This window comes from Ammodytes marinus (genome assembly GCF_949987685.1).
Source record: "Ammodytes marinus genome assembly, chromosome: 15".
NCBI lineage: Eukaryota > Metazoa > Chordata > Actinopteri > Uranoscopiformes > Ammodytidae > Ammodytes > Ammodytes marinus.
This window is the reverse complement of record NC_137219.1, coordinates 25,049,508-25,073,481: the sequence shown is the minus strand read 5'-3', so window position 1 is coordinate 25,073,481 and position 23,974 is coordinate 25,049,508. Positions and strand designations below refer to the sequence as shown.

Sequence of the window (23,974 nt, the reverse complement as noted above, 5' to 3'; positions counted from 1 at the left end):
TCCACGTGCCCAGATGGCACAGACAGTACCTGATATTCATAAAAAGGGAATAAAAGTGCGTAGAGAAAGCAAAGTAAGAGAGTGAACAGTTTTCTATGCGACAAGAGGCACAAGGCAAATATGAGTGAGTCATAGATAAACATAGACGGAGAGATAGAAATGAAGGAAGAGTAGTGGAAGGTAATATCTGGTAAGAATAGTTATAATAAGGATTAGAACAAGTTCAAATCAAACATCTTAAGGCAGCAGTGGGATAGTTCTCTTTGACCAATATCTTCACCCTGTCACGTGATCTGCTACTTAAGTTCACTTAAAAAAAACTTCACTGTGACCACTACAAGAGATTACAAATGAACATACAATATTCAGGAATTCACATTATACTGTATACACATTACCACTGTCTATGTGTGGAACCATTTGGCCACAATTTATCACATTGTCAAATATCCATACATGGGCCAGCCTTATACTAGGTTTTGACCTAGCCTTGTTAGAACAAGTTTGCAAGACCGTAAACCTATGTGTCTTTATCCCTGGGCTGCATGTCCTACACTGTAAACAATTGCTGTAAATTTACAGCAGGATTTCAACAGCATTTACCTGTTATTTATAAAAACAGCATTTAACTGTTAAAATAAAAGGCAGTCTGTTAAATTACAGTCCTTTGCAGTAATTTTACGGAACGGTAATGTTTTTCAAAAATACTGAACTTTCCTGTTAATTTACCATCAAACTTGGAAGGGACAACTTGACATGAGCTGCCTGTACATGTGAAGCTTATACAGTTTTCTTCATTAATCCTCATCCATCCACATCTTAACTAATAAGTGTTGTTTACTGTATATCCTCTGGTTAAGTTTACTTAAAGTTGAGTTATATCTACTTGGAAATGGAAATTGCAGTTAACGTAATTAAACCAAGTTAGTCTTACTTAACTGAAGAGTTGTGTTTACTCAGTAGAATTAAGGAAACGGATTGCCTTAGATAAATCAAGTAAGCACAACAAAGTGTATTGTAGAGACGCCCCCTTTCCCACAATGACTTGCACTGGACTAAACGTTTGTTATGTTGCTATTTGCACCCTCAGTAAAGGGGATGTTTCATTCCATTACCTCACTATGCATTTTGTTTAAATAAAACATTTCTTTTTTTTTTTTTTTTTTTTTTTTTTATTTACGTGATGCAGGACAAGACAGGTGAAAGACATAACATTAGGTGAGGGACATGACAATTTAAGTTTTCACATTTAAGACAGAACGGACGAGACGAAAACAAGCAGGAGGTCATTGCATATTTTTACATTGTTGTTGACAGGCTGTGTGTGTGTGTGTGTGTGTGTATATATATATACATACATACATATAAACAACAAAAAAAAAAAAATCAAAAAAAAAAATCAAAAATAAATTATAAATCAGTACTAAGAAATGAATAATCATCATAAGAATGTAATGATAAGAATGGCATTTTCGGTTGTTTAAATAATATTATTTTCCACTATGGTTTTTTAGACTCTTGATCCACTTTTGAATGTAGTCATAAGGTACTTAGATAATTGGGAGAGAGAAATCAATTAAAAAAAAAAAAAAAAAAAAAAAGTTTTGCAAAAACAAGCATAGTAAATGATGTGAGCAGTTATAAGGGAGACCGTGTTGAAAAATGGCTATCGTTATCCATATTGACAATACTGATAAACAAAAATGATAGAAATAAGAGTCATAATCATAAATAAATAAGAGCAGAAAAACAAACAAAAAAAATAAATGAATAAATGAAAAAATAAATAAAAGTTATCTTGTGTTGTTATTGTGTAAAAGGAGAAAGGGAGAGAGAAAAGGAATGTTACTGGGTTGATATGTATTTTGTATTGAAGATGTTATTCGTGGTCGGGCGTGTGGTTAGTGAAGACGGAAGAGAAAATATCTAAATCTTATATATACTGTATATATATATAAATTTATATCAATAAAAAAGAAAATATTAAATTATTAATAATAGTAAAAATATTACTTAAGACAAAAATAAATAAATATAGAGTAAATAGTCGACTCTCTAGCCTTCAATTCAGTCCTGCAGAAGACGAGGAGGGCGAGGAGATAGAGCACAAACAACAATTATTTATTTTATTCAAAATTGTTATTATTACCATTATTATTTTCACTCAATTATTATTATTATTATTTTTTCCTTTTAACTTTTTTTTTTTTTTTCTTTTTTTCAATATTTTAATCAATTCTATCAAGCTGTATGAGCTCAGGGAAGTTCCTGTCCTAGCCGCCGAAAATAAAACATTTCTGTGTGAACTAACTTTTATTTTTGGTTATAACAAACGGTTTGTGGAAATCTTAAACAAGATCCCTAGTTCAACTCAGGAGACAATTTACAATAGAAATGTAAAAAGTGTCTTGAAGTAACAAACAGAAGCTGCTCTCTGTGTTTAGCATTTGAACAAATAGGGGACATAGTAAATTTACATATGGAATGAAACAGATCTGCCCAATGAAATATAACATCCCCTTCGCTCACGGTGCAAACAACATAAACATTTAGTCCAGGTTCATCCCTTTTTTCATTAACAGTATAATCCTGTCAATTTTAGTGACAGTCAAATAATGTTAATTTAACAGTAAGAAAATGGCAACCCTGCTGCCAGTTGATTACTGTTTTTACTGAAAACACAGGTTCATACAGTTTTCTTCATTAACAGCATAATCCTGTCAATTTTATTGACAGTCATATAATGTTAATTTAACAGTAAGAAAATGGCAACCCTGCTGCCAGTTGATTAATGTTTTTTTACAGGGAAATTTCTTACAGTGTACTCAGTCAGTTGGACAGGATTGAGCAATCAAACATAACAGGACCAATCAGGCCTTATATTGTGTATCTATGGTACAAACACATTGCAACACGGTGTGGTTTACAGTAAAAACACTGTTTTCTCAAAAGAATTTGAGTGCAGTCCTCCAATCTAAACGATCTAATCTCAGACTAAATAAAACAGTCAACACCCTCAGAGACTTTGGATTCCTCCCATCTTCAATTTTCCAGACAAGCCCTAAGGTGAGGGTGTGCAGTTTGAAAACCAAAAGGAACAAGTCAACACAACACCTGTGGCACCTAAGTATAGTAGAAATTGGTGAATATTTACATTTCTTTTTATAGCTGATGCTTTTATCCCAAGTTGCTTGCATCTAACCATGTGTGTTACACCCAAACATTGCAAGAATTATGCAAGTCCATCAACTATTATTCACCTCATTTTCTTTTTATTGGACAGTCTGAACAGATGAATTATCAGTCTGTGGGGGAATATGTGAGAAGTTACTGCTGTCTTGACATAATGGAGAGCTTGTTCCACCATTTTGGACGCAGGACAGCCAACAGTCTCTCTGATTCTGTTGAGTGTTAGCTTGGCCCCTGTCTTAGTGATCGAGCAAGCCGCCTGGCGGTAGTAAAGTTTAGTGGACTGGTATGGTCTGACCATGTCCTATATGTGGGATGATAGGCACATAGCACAGTACACAAGTATCAGTGTCTTGAATTGTATTTGAGCAGCCACAGGTAGCCAGTGCAGGATGCGTGCGGAGGAGCAGTGTATTGTGGAAAAAAAACTTGGCTAGGTCGAAAACAAGCTGTGCTGCTGCATTTTGGATGAGCTATTGAGGTCGGATGGCACATTGCACTTGGAAGAAGAAGATGACAATAGCCTGGACCAGAACCGTTGCTATCTTCTGGGTGTGGAAAGGGATGTAGGGACACCACAGAGGAGTATGAGCTGGGTCTTTCTGAGACTGAGCTTGATAACAGGTGGTGTGTGTTGATGATGTCAGCTAGACACACAGAGATGGTTTCTGTACCTGGGTTACAGACCAGGGAAATTGCAGAATTAGTTGAGTTTCATCTGCATAGCTGAGGTTCACCGGTGTAGGCAGAAATCAAAGTGTGGGTAGACGTGGAGATGTCCTAAAATCCACATGCTAACTACAATATACTTGCCTGAATGCACATAAGCCCATGTTTATTCAGGCAAACAGCATAATACATTAGAGCTAATGTTACAGGCCAAAATCATTAACAGCATCGGCACGACACGGAGGCCGCATGAACAAAGCTGACAGCATGAATAATAAAGCAGATAGAAGAACACCGGACAGGTGTGGTGCAGTCAAATAAAAAGGTAGAGTTGCATGTAAAGGAGATTAGGTGGGCTCTAATCTGTGACATATATACAGTGGAGGAAATAAGTATTTGATCCCTCACTGATTTTGTAAGTTTGTCCACTTACAATGAAATGAGCGGTCTATTATTTTAATGCTAGGTTTATTTTAACAGTGATAGACAGAATATCAAAAAGAAAATCCAGAAAATCACATGAAAAAAAAGATAAAAATTATTTTGCATTTTATTGAGTGAAATAAGTATTTGATCCCCTATCAAAACATTGCTTAGTACTTGGTGGAGAAACCCTTGTCGGCGAGTACAGAGGTCAGACGTGTCTTGTAGTTGATGACCAGGTTTGTATACATCTCAGGAGGATATTTGGACCACTCCTCTTTGCAGATCCTCTCCTAATCTTTAAGGTTTATAGGCTGTCGCTTGAGCTTCAGTTCCCTCCACAGATCTATTGGATTAAGGTCCGGAGACTGGCTAGGCCACTCCATGACCTTAATGTGCTTCTTCTTGAGCCACTCCTTTGTTGCCTTTGCTGTATTTTTAGGGTCATTGACGTACTGGAAGACCCATCCGCGACCCATTTTTACGGACCTGGCTGAGAGAAAGAGGTTGTCACCTAGTATTTCATGGTACATAGCCCCATCCATAGTTCCCTCGATGCGGTGAAGTCCACCTGTTCCCTTAGAAGAGAAACACCCCCAAAGCATAATGCTTCAACCTCCCTGCTTGACTGTGGGGATGGTGTTCTTGGGGTCATAGTAAGAATTCCTCTTCCTCCAAACATGGCGAGTCACTATGATACTAAAGAACTTGATTTTGTTCTAATTTGACCACATCACCTTCTCCCAAGCATTCTCTGAGTCGTTCAGGTGTTCATTGGCAAACTTCAGATGGTTCTGTACATGTACCTTCTTGAGCAGGGGGACCTTACGGGCGCTGCAGGATTTCAATCCATTACGGCATAGTGTGTTACCAATGGTTTTCTTGGTGACTGTGGTCCCAGCTGCCTTGGGATCATAAACAAGCTCCTCCCGTGTAGATCTGGGCTGATCCCTCACCTTTCTCATGATCATTGATACCCCACGAGGTGAGATCTTGCATGGAGCCCCAGACCAAGGGAGATTGATGGTCATTTTGTGTTTCTTTCCTTTTCGAATAATCGGCCCAACAGATGTTTCCTTCTCACCCAGCTTCTCGCCAATGGTCTTGTAGTCTGTTCTGGCCTTGTGCAGGTCTACAATCTTGTCCCTGATGTCCTTAGACAGCTCTTTGGTCTTGCCCATGATGGAGATGTTGGAGTTTGATTTATTGACTCTGTGGACAGGTGTCTTTTATACAGGTAACAAGTTGAGACAGGTGTGTTTTATACAGGAAACTAGTTGAGATTAGGAATACTTTTTTAAAGCACGAGGACTAATCTGTGGGAGACAGAATTCTTTATGGTTGGTAAGGGATCAAATACTTATTTCACTCAATGAAATGCAAAATAATGTATATCTTTTTTTTAATGTGATATTCTGGATTTTGTTTTTGATATTCTGTCTATCACTGTTAAAATAAACCTAGCTTTAAAATTATAGACCGCTCATTTCATTGTAAGTGGGCAAACTTACAAAATCGGTGAGGGATCAAATACTTATTTCCTCCACTGTAAACAAGTAGGGCCTAAAGAACACACAATATTTATAAGTTTGGACAGCTGTTAGATAAAAATGAGAGGCGAGTAAAAACGGGTCTGAGGGCGCACTCACACTAGGCCCAGTTGTCCCGTACCCATAGATAGTATATTAAATGGCTGCAGCATCCGGGCTGCACGCTATCTTGTCAGATTATGACTCCGCCACATTTCCTCTTCCCAAAAAAGGGCATTGATGTGACGTTGGGGGGAGGGAGACACGTTCATTTAGCTGACGTATACCTCCGAGGCGAAGTGAGGGCCAGCGGCTAGCTATCACTCAAGAGGCAGCGCCCCTAATTAGTCATACATTTTAACCTCCAATGGAAAAAAACTAGCCTGGTACAAAACAATTCTTCCCCCTCAGTGTTGTCAGGGAGATATGACCTAAACATACAGAATGTTTTTTTGTACCAGGCCTTAAATAGGTTTAATAGTGCTGTGAAAACGGCATATTTAAAATGTAGGTCAATGAAAAATAACTCTATTTTGAAACCTGCACCTACTGGCCAATCGGCGAACTGCATTTGTTGTCACTTCAAAAGCAATTTTAAAACAACATTTCTTTCTATGGAAATAGTTGCAAGTAAACTGACGGCAGGACCGCTCTCTACTATGCTCATGCTGGTACATTTGCATCCGTACCGTGCCGAAGAACACCTCTTCCAACTGACAGTCTCTGTATGTTAACAAAGATTTGGCACAGTGTGAACTCAGGCAACCACTTGGGGGGAAAAGAGAGAGAGAGTGAGAGAGAGAGAGTGAGAGACTGGTAATAAATTCCAGGGTATAACCTCAGGCTCCGTCCACATACTAACACACAGAGACACTCAGGTAATGTGTAGGTCTCTGGTATCATATGAGCCGTTGGTATCGACTGATTTAGCACATTAACATGGAATTCACTCTTATGGTCAAAGTTGTGTCAATGATGTTAGGGGCATTTTCTATGCACTCCGTTTCTCGATAAAATAATCCAAAGCCCAATACATCTTTGAATAGGCAAAATTATAAAAGCAGCACAAAAAATATATATATATATTTCATACGACAATATCTTCACCACACTATTTTAATTAATATAAAATACACTACATACGTATGAGGAAAAGCCTTTAACACAGTAAATAATATGACAAATAATTCAGTGTTGGGCTGTTGAGCAGGTTTTCTGAGACCATACTGTATATCAGTCAGGAGTCAGGACACTCAATTCTTAGGTGTTGTCATATTTGAGGGGAGAGCTTAGACTGTCTCTAAAAGGGAGACAGTGTGTGTGTGTGTGTGTGTGCTGTTGTCTGACTGGCCTTTATAAAGTCAGCTGTGGCTCAGTGATGTATACACATCTGTTCACACAAGCTCATTCACATTGTAAACAGAGATGTTTTACACCTCTTCATGTTACATCTGTACGTACTGCATATTAATATTCATAATACTTCCATGTTACCATATCGTACTGCATTTATTTTTCATTTTATATAAATATATTTGTATTTTATCTCTCCATTGTAAATTCGAATTTGCACTGTTGAACCTGTAAATGTTGCAAATATGACAACTAAGCTAACTTGGATCCTGAATGACTCATTTTCGAGTCAAAAACAACAATATATAATTCAAGATACTAGAAAATTATGTTTGTCGTTCAGATATTCACTGAACAGGGCTCACAGGGCTACAGTACATAGTCTGTTGGTTCAAATGTCTAAGTTGTGCCCTCTTTTGCCAAGGCTAGTGTTAATTTTGTTTATTGCTTGTTGTGTTTTGCACCCTTGTAAGTTTAAAGAAATTGGTCTGGGTTAGCTTTATGGAGCAAAATAAGTTGTTGTCCTGTACTTCATAAATTGTGTGTTCACGGTAAAGAAAAAAAAACACCTGACAATTGGACGTAGTGTTGAAAATAATTTAATTTATGCTTCAATTGGACAACATTATAGACAAATACAGTTAGGTATACAGTATATGTATCAATATATATATATAATATATAAGCCTATTCACTACGGTTCAGCTTATAGTTTTCTGAAGAACTTGTTATTATGAAGAAAGAAAATATGATATGCGAGGAGCCAGTGTGGACACATTTGGATTTTACATTAATCAAATGGGTTCAGTCGTTTTCTGTTTTTTTCATGTTCCAACAGATCTACCTTTACTCTGGTTGATCTAGTTCATCCCCTCTACCTGTTCTCTCTCTCTCTCTCTCTCTCTCTCTCTCTCTCTCTCTCTCTCTCTCTCTCTCTCTCTCTCTCTCTCTCTCTCTCTCTCTCTCTCTCTCTCTCTCTCTCTCTCTCTCTCTCTCTCTCTCTCTCTCTCTCAAGAGTTTGTCCCTGCAGGAATGCGCTTAGTTAGAAAAATGCTTGTAGCACATTCTAGCAGATTTGATGTTAAGTAATTTACTGCTGATTGACTCACGGCCGTTGGAACTTAACCAAAGCTTTAGGGGCCTTTACAGGACTGTCTACTCTTAACAGTACATATTTTAAACTGGGGGATTCGTCCTTTATGTGTTCATGTTTCTACAGTAGATAGTCACATCACATCTGGTTTAGAATATTTCCCCTTTGTGTGTGTTGTCTATATTTGGTTCTGAGCCTCTGACTTTGACAGCAGGGGAACTGGGAAAAAGAAAGCTGCATAGATGGGGCAAAGACATAGTATGCTGTTGGCTAAGTGGGTAGGGCGGTTGTCCACTGGATTGCAGGGTCGGAGGTTCGATCCCCCGCCTACCCGCCACATGTCGAAGTGTCCCTGGGGAAGACACTGAACCCCACATTGCTCCCGACGGTTCAGACAGAGAGCGCTTTGCATGGCCTCGGTGTATGAGTGTGTGTGAGTGAATGGGTGAATGTGGTTAGAAATGTAAAGCGCTTTGGGACTGAGAAAATCGGCTAAAAAGCGCAATATAAATCAAGTCCATTTACTATTTAAGGAGAGAGAGAGAGAGAGAGAGAGAGAGAGAGAGAGCAAATGAATGAATTGGCATGTCACTCCAGGGAGACAGATGTGAAAGGTGCCGTTTTAGGGGGATTTTTTTTCCAGTGAACGTTGAATCAGCTGTGTAGGTGGAGCAGAAGTTGTGCTCTTGCCTTGCCTGTGTGTCTGTCATGCACCTGCCTCTGTGATATATTCATACTTTGCTGCTTAGCCTCGTGATGATCTGTCATCTCTTTAGTCTGTTTTGATGTATAACCACTTACATAACCACTTATTGACTATCCACAATTTGTAGAGGTTGACACTTTTGTTCTGGCGCTTTGAACCAAATGCTTCTCTGGAATGTCTCTCGTGCCACCCTCTCTCCTGACTGACACGTGCAGTTTTATAAGATCCCCTGATAGGATAGATAGGTGTTCTTCTTTCTACTTGATTACAGTGTGTGCGAACAAATGTGAAAGAGATGCAAAGTCATTTCAACCTTAAATGTTGTTAACAAAACAATTGAGAAAAGCTAAGCCTTGGCAAAGTATTTTTCTTTAGCTGTCGGGGATGACAATGTCAGTCAGTTATAAGGACCAACCCATTTAAATAGTTTTTCAAGTACTAGCGTATACGTTTGGGTACTTTTGAGTACCGATATGTGTACTTAATAATACCATACTATTGTTTTCCTGTGGAACAAGGGGTTTTCTTTGGTTTGACTATATGCATTTATAGTTTATTTGTTGATGTACTGTGTATATAGCCTAGTTATTTTACTGTGACAGTAATAACGTGTTAAATGTTAGTAGGCTACACACACAGTCGCATAGCACTTCTCTCCCAGCATAAGTTTTAGGAAGTCAGCCATGTAACTTAAGACAGGCATAACGTGTGCAGATAAGCTCAGGTTCCAGTATAATAGCTAGATTATCATAGCGGATACTCATGTCGATATCGGGACCCGAAATATCACTCAGCTTGGATTCGGGCTGTTCAGTCTTTGTGACTCAGCCAGACTTCATTTTAAACAATGAGGCACTGAAGTAACAATGAGTGCAAAAAAGCAAACGCAACAGTTGCTACTAGAACAACCAGAAATGCATCCCCAACGACAATAATAAGCAACATTGCCTGAGCTCAGCCTGAGCAACATTGCCTGAAGCTCAGCCAGCTTTTCACAGGCTCATCAGATAAATGTTTACTCTTACAAAGTAAAGCTAATTTTTAACCTCAAATCTAAAGTTGTCAGGACAAAATGGAAGCTTCTTATTGTGGACGGAAAATTTTCTTTTGCTCAGTATAATTATTCAATTGAAGTAAATGTTGACATTCAGTCATGACTGTGTGTGTGTGTGTGTGTGTGTGTGTGTGTGTGTGTGTGTGTGTGCGTGTGTGTGTGTACCTGCAGGATCCATTGCATTGCTGTTGAAGTGCATGACCTCTCTATTCTATGCTCTCTGTGTGTGTGAGTCAGTCACTCAATTTTGTTTCAGTCATTCAAGTCATGCACAGAATCTCTGGCTGTTTTGTCATTCATTCTATACAAGTGGAAGTGATTATTCTATAAGAGCCTTCCATTAAAACAATTATATGCAATAATTACAAGGATAAGTGTAGTGCAGCAGTCAGGGCGTTGCAGTGAGGAGGTTGGCTGGGTGTTAAAGCTGCCGTACACACCTCCATTGTTGAACCTTTTTTTTGCTGCAGCCGGCCCTCCAACACAGGGCAAACAAACTAAAGTAAACATGACCTGGTTTTGGTATGGAAAAGTCATACTTGCTTTTGAACCATGTGTGCATTGTACAGTATCAGCTGTTGGCTTGTTTTAGCACACAGAAGATTATCAAGAACACACTGACTGTTATAGTACATTCACTTTCATGCAGAGTCTCACAGTTCTCACCCACACACACACCCAGAGGACTGTAAAATGAGGGTTTTTCTATCAAGGTTGGTTTATTAGGAAAGAGCTTATTTGGCTGAGTCGAGTGTTTTCCATAGTAAAGAATGAAAGTCCTTATTGTTAAAGGAGTTGGAAGAATTCTGGAGTTTGTCCTTGTTATTGCAACACACTGGGTGAGGGAAGACACATTCTATTCTGCAACAAATTCTGCAACAGTGAAAATGCCCAAAAATTATTTTTATTTGCATTTTATAGTGTTGCATGAAACAGAAAATGATAAATGTGGTATGGTCTGTAGGGACGTATCGGGTCACACTCTACAGAAACAATGTATAAGGTCTCTGGACATATGGATAAAATGTAACAGCTTGGTCCAACATGTCACCCGATTGTATTAACAATCCTGTGTAGAGATTCACAGGTGGGCGCCAATTGAGACAAGATTAAGTGTTATAAAATACTCATGGCAAGTCTAACTGTTGAATTACTTTACTACTACTACTACTACTATGAGATGTCAAAAGTGATGTTCATTGGCCATACATTTTGTTAATAAAGTATTGGTAAGAAAAGAGAAGGAAGTGCAGATTTGATTTAGTGTCTCAACATGTCAGCACATGGTGAGCTGACATCGTAACATTGTCATCTTGCTTGTAAGTGGCGACATCACAACTGTCTGTCCGGCCCTTTTCTAGCGATGATATACTACTGTATGCATTTAATGACTTGCCCTGTACCCAGCTCTCTGCATTATCAAACATGGGTGCGATTAGTAGTGCTCTGTACTGCATGCACAATTCATATATATATATATAACATACACATCGGCTGTAGTTTTTCAAAAGATGCATCCCTCCTGTGCTCTGCCTGCAGTTCAGGAAAAACCGCAAGCGTTCACAAGCACGTTGGCATCATTTCCAATGCACACACACACGCGCACACACACACGCACACACACGCACACGCACACGCACACACACACACACACACACACACACACACACACACCACCCTGTACCAGTTATTGGTTGTTGTGTTGGAAGTGTATAGCGGCTGCAGCCTTACTGGTGGTTTGCAGACCCGCCCAGCATCTGGCAAACACTAGGCCCTGCAGCAGTTGTTCCTTGGCACTCCCTGATTCACACAAACATCCACTGTGTTTTAGATCCATGGTGTGAAGCAACGCCTGAGCCTATGTACAGTAGTCTTGTCCTTAGCACATCAGGTTATTTTATTGCCTTTTTTATATATATAAATGTATCATTGATTGCTTAGCTTAATCACAACCCCTAAAGGAAGCTGCTGTGTTGTTGGAGCACAAAAAAAACGATTTTTGCTGCTTTGAGCTTCAGCTTAGTGGGCAGCCAATTTGGGCAACTTGACTCCAGTAACGTGCACTTATATCAGGCAGCAAGCAGTCCAGCCACATCACAGTTCAGCTCCCTCCTTCAGTGTGGTCTGGCTTTTGAGTTTTTTTTCTTATATTATAACAAGACGTCTTCCAACAACAGCTTCTAGTGACTCATCAAACCCCCTCTAGTGCACAACAGAGTGTGAGTCAGCGGTTTGAATCCTTTCCATCCCTTCTTTGAGTTTACCCACAACCCCCTACAGAAGTAGGCTGGTTTGCCAAGCTTGCAGAAATAATTTTTGTTTAATTTACATTTTTCTGACTGGGCAATGATAGATAGAGTTTGCATGGATAACATTTATATGACACCAGCATGTTCAACCACCTGTGTGTGTCATTGATTCATTAGACTGAGAATGGCAGTGAATGATCCTGCAGGAGTATCCTCTTAAAGGTGGAGTCAGCAATTCTGTAGAACAGGGGTGTCAAACTCGTTTTCACAAAGGGCCACTCTACGGTAGGAGAATCACACTGAGGGCCAGACATGTAGTTTACTGACATGCCTAGGTTTTGTTTCAACATTTGGGGGGACAGATTATACCTGTGGGGTACATCTCCTCACAAAAACAATCCATTGTTAATACACAGCCTAGGCTCTGTAAACTAGTATGTAAACAAGGTGGGCCCACTGCAGCTAGCAACATGTCCGTTTACATAGCCTGTGGCTGTGTTAGCACTCGATTTTTTTGTTTCAGAGCACACAGGTCAGACAGGTAGCGGATTGTGAGGAATATTCACTGATTTTGAACAAGCATTTTGAACAAGCATTCTCCAGAATCAACAATCAGCTTCAGTGCAGGTGAGCCTGTGCATTAAGCAGCCTTGAACATATGGTGCAAAGGGAAGAGCTATTGATGGAATGAGACTGCAGGGGTGTAGAGAGTGAGTAGAGGGGGACAGCTGATCTTAATGCATTGTGGATGGACTGGTCAGGTGCAAACTCCACCCATCAGGACCTGAAGGGAGACTAATGCACAGGAGCCCAGGGCAAGACAAACCGGCCATGGCAGAGCAAGAGGGCCTTCACTGCATACCATAATAGAGGGGTTTGTCCATACTGCCCACTAGTCCTGTCAATTTTATATTGTTTTCTGAGCTTCAAATATATTTGCATTTGGGTGTTAGTGATTTTCACCAAGTTGTTTTTTTCCCAAAACTTGCATTCTAAAGATTGTTTATTATCATTGGACAGCTGTGATTTGTGTGTCTCTGCTTGTTGGTGTGATTATGCAACAGAGGAAAACTTAAAAACCGCTAACTTCAACTGTGGTTTAGCATGACGTCATCGATACAATTCCTGTAACTGGTTTTAGAGAAAGACACATGGCAGCATTTTAACATTGACACAACCTTTGCCAGACAGAGGCCATTCTTCTTGGTCTCACGGTGACTGTTTATCAGTTGAAATAAAAAGGATTAGATAAGGTGCTTGTTTATTATTATTTTTTCAAAATCTTCTCCTAAAGATAAACCTTTTACCCCCCAGAGATATCTGAGGAGTGACGTGGTCAGTTGCCATGGTGTGTCAAAGGCAGGACAGTAAACATTTCTTGTTAAAAATCTCATAAATTGTGCTCTAGTCTTACAACAGTAGAGCTCTTGTCCGGGGCTGCAACAAAGACAAGGTTCAGACAAGCTGGAGCTGGTTGGAGCCTGCACACTGACAGAGATGGGTTTCACTCAAATCTAGGGCTGTATTTGTTTTCTAAGTTGATTTTTGGTATCTTTCAACAGTATTATTTTGTTACAGAGAAGAGAGAAGTGCTATATCTTTGGTTATTTGTTTATTCATGTTACTTATATTGTTCTTTGTGTTCAAATCTGTTCAGGTTATTTGTTATTAAATGTTGCATTAAGTCAAATGTTATTATACATGTTATTTAAATGAAACGCTTTTCAAATTTCAAAAATCGTTGTACGTATTGAGTCGTGGGTCAAAAATCCTGATTACAAATCTAATCGTGAGTTTTTGTATTGTTACGGCCTTACTCCACTCACTTTGTATCTTTCTCTTGTCAGGTGAGTGTGCATGTGGTTGCACACACATGCAATTTACGGTGAGCTGCGGTTGTTTTTGGCGGATGCCGCATGTGCTGGCATGCGTTCTAACCCGTTGTGACATAGCCTAACGGTTGTGCTGGGGGTCATAGGTTACAGTGAGTGCATCAGTCACTTCTTCTTCCCTACACAGTAAGCTTTAAATGACTTGAATGGCCTCTGTGACCTGTACCGCTGCAGCAGCCCACAGGAAGGGGTGGGCGATATGTCTTTTCGATGGTGACAGTATTATATCACGATATTACTTTTCTTTGTATCCTACATTTTTGGAAAGAAGTAGCCTGGCCTATCTCTATATGTAAATAAATGTAATATGTTGATAATATAACAGGTAGATGGTATGTATCCTTTTTCGAACAGATACACGATAGAGTTTCAAGCATTCTTAAAACCAAAGATTCTGATATTAACATTAGGCTGAACAACAAACCTCACTCCAATTGGCTTGGTGTGGGGGGCACGTAAGCCATGGTGGGCCGCTATGACTGGAATACACTGGGGAACACCCTGCTGATACCAAATACAAGATACATTTGTATTTATTAAAAAAAAATGTATGTATACTTGTTAACAGGTTAGCACAGCGGGCACTGACATGCCTCCTTATAAATATAGCCACTAGTCAGGAATACAACAGCCCTGTGGAGACTGGGAGTGATTTGATTGGTCATCTACTGTGTGTATTCACCTCCTTGTTCAGTTTCCTGTGCTGCAGGCGCATTCAGTGATTGTAAAAGTTCAAGCAATTAATTAATTTCCAGTAACACTTGACACATTTGTGATTTCGCAAACACCATTAATTGAATGCATGACACATGCCTGATACATGATCCCACGCCGGACCATAAATCAAATACAGTTACAGTTCAATCAGTCAACTCAAATCAATCTATGGAGACATCTTTACACTTGGTGCAGCAGCAGTGATCAAGGGTGGGAGGTGTGTGTGCCGTTGTCTGTTACCTGTCTCATCTACATGTAACAGCATGATCATACTGTGGTGTCTTTTCTACTCATTACTGAACCCTGCTTTAACTCTATTGCCTTATTGGACTGACAGCGAGTTCATGCACGCTCCTCCAAGAATGTTGAAACACATTTCAGGAAATATACGAAAAATCTAAATAGACAGGATCAAGTAAATAACATTTTATTTATTACCTGGGTGGGGTGGCAGGTGGGTGTGGGAGTCAGTGGTAGTGGTAGGTTACTTGGCCACTCACATGCACACACACACACACACACACACACACACACACACACACACACACACACACACACACACACACACACACACACACACACACACACACACACACACACACACACACACACACACACACACCTTCATGCATGTATGCTCTGTTTGCTGTTGTTCACTATAGTGCAAATATCTTACAAAATCGACAGTACGTCTGTTTGTCATAGTTGTATTGTGCCTTGCTTCACTAACACAAATATATCAATATATAAAAGACATATAGCAAAAGATAACAATAACCTGAATAATGAATAGATCTATCTATCTATCTATCTGTCTATCTATCTATCTATCTATCTATCTATCTATCTATCTATCTATCTATCTATCTATCTATCTATCTATCTATCTATCTATCTATCTATCTATCTATCTGTCTGTCTGTCTGTCTGTCTGTCTGTCTGTCTGTCTGTCTGTCTGTCTGTCTGTCTGTCTGTCTGTCTGTCTGTCTGTCTGTCTGTCTGTCTGTCTGTCTGTCTGTCTGTCTGTCTGTCTGTCTGTCTGTCTGTCTGTCTGTCTGTCTATCTATCTATCTATCTATCTATCTATCTATCTATCTATCTATCTATCTATCTAATGAACTGTACATATCTTTATTAGGTCATGTAAATATCATTAAGCGGTTTTAATAGCGTCGGCACAGTGCACAATCCGATATACAGCCAGTTGCATCAAACTGAAATGAAAAGCTATGGTATCAGGTGAGGCGTGGTCCATTCAGCCCGCACCAAGCGTGTAAACATGTATATACGCACAAGCCCTCTGTATCTAGTGCTCTCACTCTGGCCTATCACTGTTTGAAAGCAGATAACAACAACCCCATATCCATATACTTAACTTTAAATCTTTTAACATGACGTCTCCAAGTAAATGACCCTGTCTGTTTTCACACCAAAGCATTGTTATCAGAATGTTGTGTGTTCTCCCTATCAGTCAGAGTATTGTCCTCGGTCAGTCTGTACACTAATACAGTTTTTCTCAGTCGCTTTGGTGCTTTTCTCACATCACTATTAACATTTGCACAGCAGTTAGTGCATTTCTCAAAACAATTAGTGCAAACTGCAAAACCTAGTGGATAACCTGCAAAAGTACGTCACTTGCTCAAAATGGATAGTCTATTCCTCAAAAGCAAGTATTCATGTCAATGAAACTGCCAGTGTCATCAAAATGAGAAGTCTTGACACCATCGTTTATGAACAAGATAGTCAAATGGCTATGGCTTTGTCATGTTTTCATTATGACAGTTTATTCTCTCAGTGTTTTCCAATGCAAAAAAAGGTCAGAACTCGGTGACACTACCTGAAAATGCTCAAGACAGCACTGTACATGACATGTACAGCCATTTGAAAACTACATTAAAGTTACACATTGCTGTAGTTAGGGGAGTAAGTGAGTACAAGACACTGAATACGTATGTTTCACATTTTTACTGTATATGCTCTTTGCAATTCTACAGCATTGTGCAAAAGAAAAATACAATTCAGTCACTTATTTAGAACAAACATAAAAAAACACCCTTTTGGTAGAGCTGTGCACAAATGTGAACAATATAACAGGACATATTGTAGCTGAACATATATAGGTAAATCATTCTGGCACATCCAGACGTCCCTGTCTGTCTGGCCACATATTTTCATCTACATCACAACGGATATTATCCCTTGCAATGCAGGGAGGAAAGTATCTATGATAAAGAAAAGGTATAAAATTTGCTTGACAGAATTTGATAACTAGTTCAACAATTTTGTATGTAATGACTCAAGCAATGAAATGAAGACTATTAGTTTTATTGAGAACGACTATTCATCATCCATAAGTATAGTTCATTTTGACTGACATGACATAAGCAAATGACAATGTTATAAAACAGCAGAGAATTGTATGAAAGCAACTGATACATGTCCAAAAGCATTTGCAATTTGTTCAGAGGAAGGAGAAATTGCTACAATGATGTGCTCAAATGACTAAATGTTGCGGAGGTTGAACTAATAGTTATGAGAGAATTTTCATTCTGATCTGAGAAAAGCACCAAAGCAACTGAGAAAAACTGTAATAATGTTCTTGTCAACAGGAATGTCTCTTCCTGCCGCCTCTCCTGGAAAACTAATCTAGCTCTGCCCCCTTGTGGTGGAAACGGTACATTGCAAATTTAGACATATTGTGATTATTGTCCCTGCATTCCAATCCCCATACTTCCATACTATTTAGTATGCCAGGAAAAAATTTTAGGATGTCCCGATACATGCACGTCAATTGTAGTATGCTGAAAATGCATAACTGCCCCACTAACTCCAATTGCATTTTGGAGTATTTGTCTTTATTTTTGACATTTCTCAACATAATTAAAAATAAATCTTCCTTATCTGATTTTTTTCTTTGTCTCCTGTGGCCCTAAAACTCTTCTGTACTTTAGTATGTAGTGTAGTAAAATTAAAGAGTATGTGATTTGGAACGCAGGGTGTGTCTGTAGTCAAGGTGCTGCTCAAGGGGAACCACTGCAAAATGACTTCCAAGGGTGCAAAATGCTGGCATATTGCAGTTATGAAATGACAAATAATGTCCCATGGTACAAGTCTCAGATAGTATAGTAAATCGCATACTTTTTTTTTCTATTCTACATACTACAGCTGATCATAAAAGGTTATATAGTTTGCATGCAGTAGGCATACAATTGGGACACACTTTTACCTATTTATTTCATCATAAACATCACGCCCGCTAATACTTTATCCATTGCATGGCTGGTTGTTTTCACACAGAGAAGTAGTCAATGTGACGTATACTTCTGATGTGCACTGGATAGTTTGTCAGGATCCCCCCCAAAAAGCATGCTGATTTTCACAGCGAAAATCATGATTGGACGTAGTGAGGAATCTGGGTACTTTTAATCATGCTGCATTTGACCACTTGTATTGGGAAATTCTCAATCTTTTTTTTTGTCATACTTAAAAGCAGGAATACTGACATTTGGATAAGTTGGCACCTTAGTAGAATTAGTGAGGCTCCACCTAGAGGCCACTATATGTATACACTTGCAATTTAACCCATGACTGTGTCAGAACAGCCTGTGTTCCAATCCCCATACTACTACTATTTAGTATGCCAGAAAAAGATTTATGATGTCCCAATACATGCACGTCAATTGTAGTATGCTGAAAATACATAAATGCCCCACTAACTCCAACAGCATTTTTGGAGTATTCGTCTTTATTCTTGGCATTTCTCGACATAATGAAAACAAATCTCTGAATAAAAACTCTCCTGTACTTTAGTATGTAGTGTAGTAAAAAGAAAGAGTATGTGATTTGGAACGCAGCCAGTGTCTCGTAGATAAAGGTGTGAATTTACCTCAAGCAGGCCTAATTTTTGAATGTGTTGGAATGCTGTCAGTCATTCAGTAAGGTTGTTGTACATCAGACATACTGGGAGAGAACTCTTTGCTTCCACGCTGGGTGTGATTTTGGAGTTGACAATGCCGCTCCTCTTGAAATAGACATACCTCCTAATGCCTCATGTGTGTTCTGGAATCCTCAACGGCACTCTAATTGCTCAACGTCCACAGTTTTGCGGCTAGGGAGTGAATGTTGTCCTTCAAGTGTTCATATTGTCTGTCTGTCTCCCTGTGTGTGCTTTCCTATACTTGACGCAAAAAGGCACGACCGGCAAACGTCACAGCAGTGCAGAACAATTAAAAGAGTTGTCAAGTAGTGCACCTAAGGACACTCCCATGTGTTATGCCATAGTGCAACAGGTTTCGAGTTTGAGGGTTTGCTGTGTATGTTGATCCATATAGGAACATAATGTTTACACTGCCCTACATTTTGAACTACACCAACCTCGACACAATGGGATTAAAATGGTGTGCTCACGCATTAATGGGCATATTAAGTACAAAGAAATGAAAGGTGAAGTCAGGGATTCTTGAGAATGCTACCTGTCCATACTGTGTGTGCGCTTAAAAAATAATCCAATGACAATACACAGCCTAGGCTCTGTAAACGGGCGTGTGCTAGCTGTGGTGGGCCCCTTTGTTTACAGTACATAGTATACCCTTTGTTAACATACCTGTTATGAGCCTAGGCTGTGTATTAACACTGGCTTTTTATTTTTCAGCGCACACACACACAGAATGTACAGGTAGTGCAGAGATAATCACAGATTTTAACAGAAAATGCAGAAAGACTCCACTGTTAATTCCTATTGTTTATCTGTAATGTGTAGTTGAAACATTAGTACACATTGGAAGAGTTTCCAATCAAAATTTCCATAAAGTCAACTAAAGTTTCACAACCATGAATTATGATGAAAACTGTAAAAACAGGGAGCACTTTATACGGAGTGAAGAAACAAAGGCCAATGACATAACATCCTCTCTCTCTCTGTCTCTCTCTCTCTCTCCCTGTCTGTTTCCTGCCTCTCTCGACCAGGAGCTATGACCAGATGAGTATTTCCACAGAGTGCAGTTTCCGGACTGAACCGGACTGGGATCTGACCGGGACTGAGTCCACCTCCATGATCGACTTGGACATGAATGAACGGTCCAGATTCTACAAGGTTGGTTTCATTATAAACATTTCTACATTTGTGTGTGTGTGTGTGTGTGTGTGTGTGTGTGTGTGTGTGTGTGTGTGTGTGTGTGTGTGTGTGTGTGAATACAGTACTGCGTTGTAGCATTATACTTTTATGTTTGGAGCTGTTGTTTTTTCAACTTTCTACTTTGATATTTGTCAGTGATCTAGAACTAGCCTTTCTATGAGTGAAATTTGATTTAGCATTAAGTCCATTCTGAGGAACTTGTACTTTATATGTGTATGTATTTCACTAATGCTACATTATGCCTCCACTCTACTACAGTCCAGAGGGAAATGTCCTTCTTTTTACTCCACTGCATTACCTCCACCTGGACCAAGTACATAGTAAAATGCATCAAGTGAATGCATCAGCAATACTAATCCAATCATAGTAGTACAGCACTTGCTCTATATGATTTGCATTGAATGGATATGTACATGTGCTAATAATACTTAAGTTAAGTCCTTATTCTGAAGTCAAATGATCAATGCAAGACTTTAACCTGAGTGAGCATCTGTACATTTCAGTATTAATAGTTTCCCTAAGTAATGAATACTGCTTCCTTCCTCCAGATGACAAATGACTGTTGTTTTGATGAGTGAAGATTTTGGGCAAGGCTGTATAATGTAGCTAAAATAGCTGCAAACAGTATATACAGATAGAAATGGCTTGTGTACCTGTGCACTCAACAGTCATTTTAACACACATCTGAAGTGAGAATAATGGGAGTTACTTTTTATGTAGCTGATTTAGATGTTTCCCATCAGGTTCTAAGTGTATCATAAGTGCTTGCTCAAGGATTTTGGCCACGCTTTGCTTTGCTTCCCAGTCTACAGCTGTCATGAGCAGTTTCAGATTGTTTTCTCTCATATCTGCCTGTAGGGGACAGCGGTAGGTGTTCAGACCTCTCTTAATAGGTCCATAGTTCAGACCAGCCATGTCACAGGCCATTGAAATGATACATTAAGGGGCGGTTAGACAGTGCTACCCCCTTTAAGATCAGATGCACTTACTGTAATACCATGGGATGTGATTGTCCATACACTCAAACCTGTCCGACTTGCTGTCAGTGATATTTGCGTGGGAGTTAGAAAGCGTGTTGTCAAAGTCATTTCTTTCAAAATCAGTCAATTATCTCTGTTTTGTATACACTTTGGCACGCACTCTGAAAGATCCAGTGGCCTGCAGTGTTCAATGATCAACATTAATGCTGCTGCTGTGTGTGTGTGTGTGTGTGTGTGTGTGTGTGTGTGTGTGTGTGTGTGTGTGTGTGTGTGTGCCTGTATTATTACCTGCTTGCCGAGATCAGAGTAATAGGCATGGCTTTTGGATGACAGATAAGGAAGCCAGACGTAATGCGTCCAGATATGATATCTCCACCTCCCTGACATTTGTCAATGCTATGAGTAAATACAAGAGGAATGCTAGTCGGTGGAGAGCTAATAGTACAGTAGAGGCTTTGCATAGCCCAGAGACAGGTAGTCAGCAGGCACACACACACACACACACACTGGACCCAGGATACTTTGACTATTGCTCTTCCTCTTTTATTGACCCTGCTCTAACACGGTGGATTTGTGAATGAGTGAGAACACGCTGGAGGTAAGGTTTTCCAATGCTTTGACCACGTATGAAAGGCAAAAGACAATATTTGAATATTTGGCAAGGCGTTTGTCTGTGTTTGGACATGAACTGGAAAAACGCAGCACCAGACTAGTAGCTACTTACCGGCTGTTTGTTTAGCGAATTTATTCATGTGAATGTTTGACTAACACCGAAGCATGTGTCAAAAGAAGAAATAGTAGAAGAAAGCCAGTTCTGACAACAGAACTATCAAAATCTTTACCTTGATCGCTCCAAGCAGGTCAGCTCACTCCGAAAATCAGACTGCGCATTTATTTACTTTGCTCATGCAGCAGTTGTTTGTGTGACACCTTTGACCCCCTTTCTCAATGAGCCTTAACTACAAACTGAATTCCTCTCAGTATAAATGAGTCTATAACAGATACCTTCTTGATTAGCCGGGCTTTAGAATGAGGAAGGGTGTGGTGTGTTTTTTTTCTTCCAACAGGTCTATCACTACACACCCTTTTCATATTATCTGGTTTGTGAATTCTTTTGTCTTGTTCTTTTGGCGTGTAAACCAATCTCTATTCTTTTTTTAACGTTTTTTTTTTAGCCATGATGCAAATGGACATGCCCTCAAGTCACACTATGTTTCGAGCTGTGGTCACTAGACACACACACACAAACACACACACACGCTAAACACACACACGCAAGTCATTGCAGCCTGTCTGTTAATTAGAGGGGAGTGGCTTTTGTTTTCTATGCAGTCCACTGAAGAAGTGGGACACAGGCTTTTTTTATGTTTAACGTAATAAGCACACTTGTGACTTCCTTGTGATCCGAAATGTCTCCGTAGAGAAGTTTTTTTTATTTGCAATCTATGCTATTAATGAGACAGAACTCCCAGGGGGATTCAACAGGTTAGACTCACGTTTGAAATGGTATGTAACCGTTGATTTATTTTCAACATGTTTTGTAGCCGTTGTTTTTAATACTGTGGTTGATGCTTCTTGTTCCAACACGTGCTCTTTAACAGGAACTACAGTTTTGTTTTTTTCAAGGTCTGCTTTGCGTTGGCATGGTGATATTCCCCCCCCCCCCTTTCCGCCAGCTCTCCTCTTGGGTGTGATAGAAACCCTGTTAAAAAGTGCCATGGCAGCATTAAAGTGTGGTTTATAACTAACGGCAGAAATATTTGGAAGTCGCTGCCTACTGCTGTTTCACACTTGACCCCCTATGTGAAATAGCCTAATAGTTCTCATTGATTTTTAGGGCTTTTTTTCGACCCCATTCGTTTACTTCCCGTGTTCTGTTAGTAGCTACTAGCTGAGATAACTGGAGTGACCCTTGAGCCGAGCGTCAAAGACAGTTTTATATCCGTCTAGTTTTTCATTACTCATTGCACACCTGACAGCCTGATTGTTTCTGTTGCTTTCCTGCATTTAACCTTTTTGGTTTAGTTTTGCTTTCACAGTTGGAATAGACTCTACTTGTACCACATTACAACATTAACCTAAGTAGATGACATAAGTCAAATGTTGTTTTATGGTTTTCATACTTGGCCTTCTTATTGTTATCTTGAAAAAAACAATCAAAACCTGGGAAGACTATGTCTGACAATGTACGAAAGCTTAAAGAGGACTTTTAATTAAAACCCATAATACTAATAAAAAGAAAGAATAGAAAAAGACACACACAATGATTCCTGGAGACATAGCCTAGTAGTTCACACATACAGTCTCTAAAAGAACTACCAATACATCTGGTTGTCCATATTTCAACTGCAGTTCATGGTTAATTACAGCAGTGTTGCTCACTAAGTATTAGGCTACATATCAAGTTTGAATTTTCAGTATTCTTTCTTTTAGCAAAGCCAGTGGGTAAAGTGTGTGCCCGCTGCTCTCTCCATCCAGTTCAATATTGACCTCACTGCTTCTTGTCTTGTCTCTCTCAGAATTCGGAGGAGAAGAAGGGGGTCTTGGATCGCCTGGGCAGCTTCTTCAGGAGGAAGAAGAGCAGCACTGGTAGTGTCAGCCATGCCAGCTCCCCAGGCTCCCCCCTGTCTCCACAACAACAGGCCCAGTCCCAATGGGATGAGGACGGGCAAAAGACTCCCACCCCTCTACGGAAAGACATTGAACGACCCGGGTCTGTACAGGGAGCGGATAGCCTCAGCCTTGGCTCCAGTCGTAGCAACTCTTCCAGGCTGACCTCCGACGCTGACGTGCCCTTTGCCGAGAGCGACAGCAGCGGCCGCAGCAGCGTGCGAGAGGTGCGCGTGTGCAGGGTCAGCGCGGCCAGCGTTGAGGAAAGGAATTCTGGGAATGTGACTCCCACCACTCCTCACCACCTGGGCTCTGCCGACACGGGCTCCGAGCTGAGCTTCACGGAGTCTGTGGTGGAGGAAGTGAGCAAGAGGCT

General features: G+C 39.9%; 1 protein-coding gene across 1 annotated transcript in view; it reads left to right on the top strand.

The window, feature by feature from the left end:
* The window catches only part of crybg1a (crystallin beta-gamma domain containing 1a), a 52,347-nt gene that overhangs the window by 3,574 nt on the left and 24,799 nt on the right, over positions 1-23,974 (top strand). The window contains exons 2-3 of the mRNA XM_080042742.1: positions 19,840-19,966; positions 23,508-23,971. Of these exons, the coding sequence (XP_079898868.1) occupies positions 19,840-19,966; positions 23,508-23,971 (591 nt within the window). The remainder of the gene's footprint in view (positions 1-19,839; positions 19,967-23,507; positions 23,972-23,974) is intronic.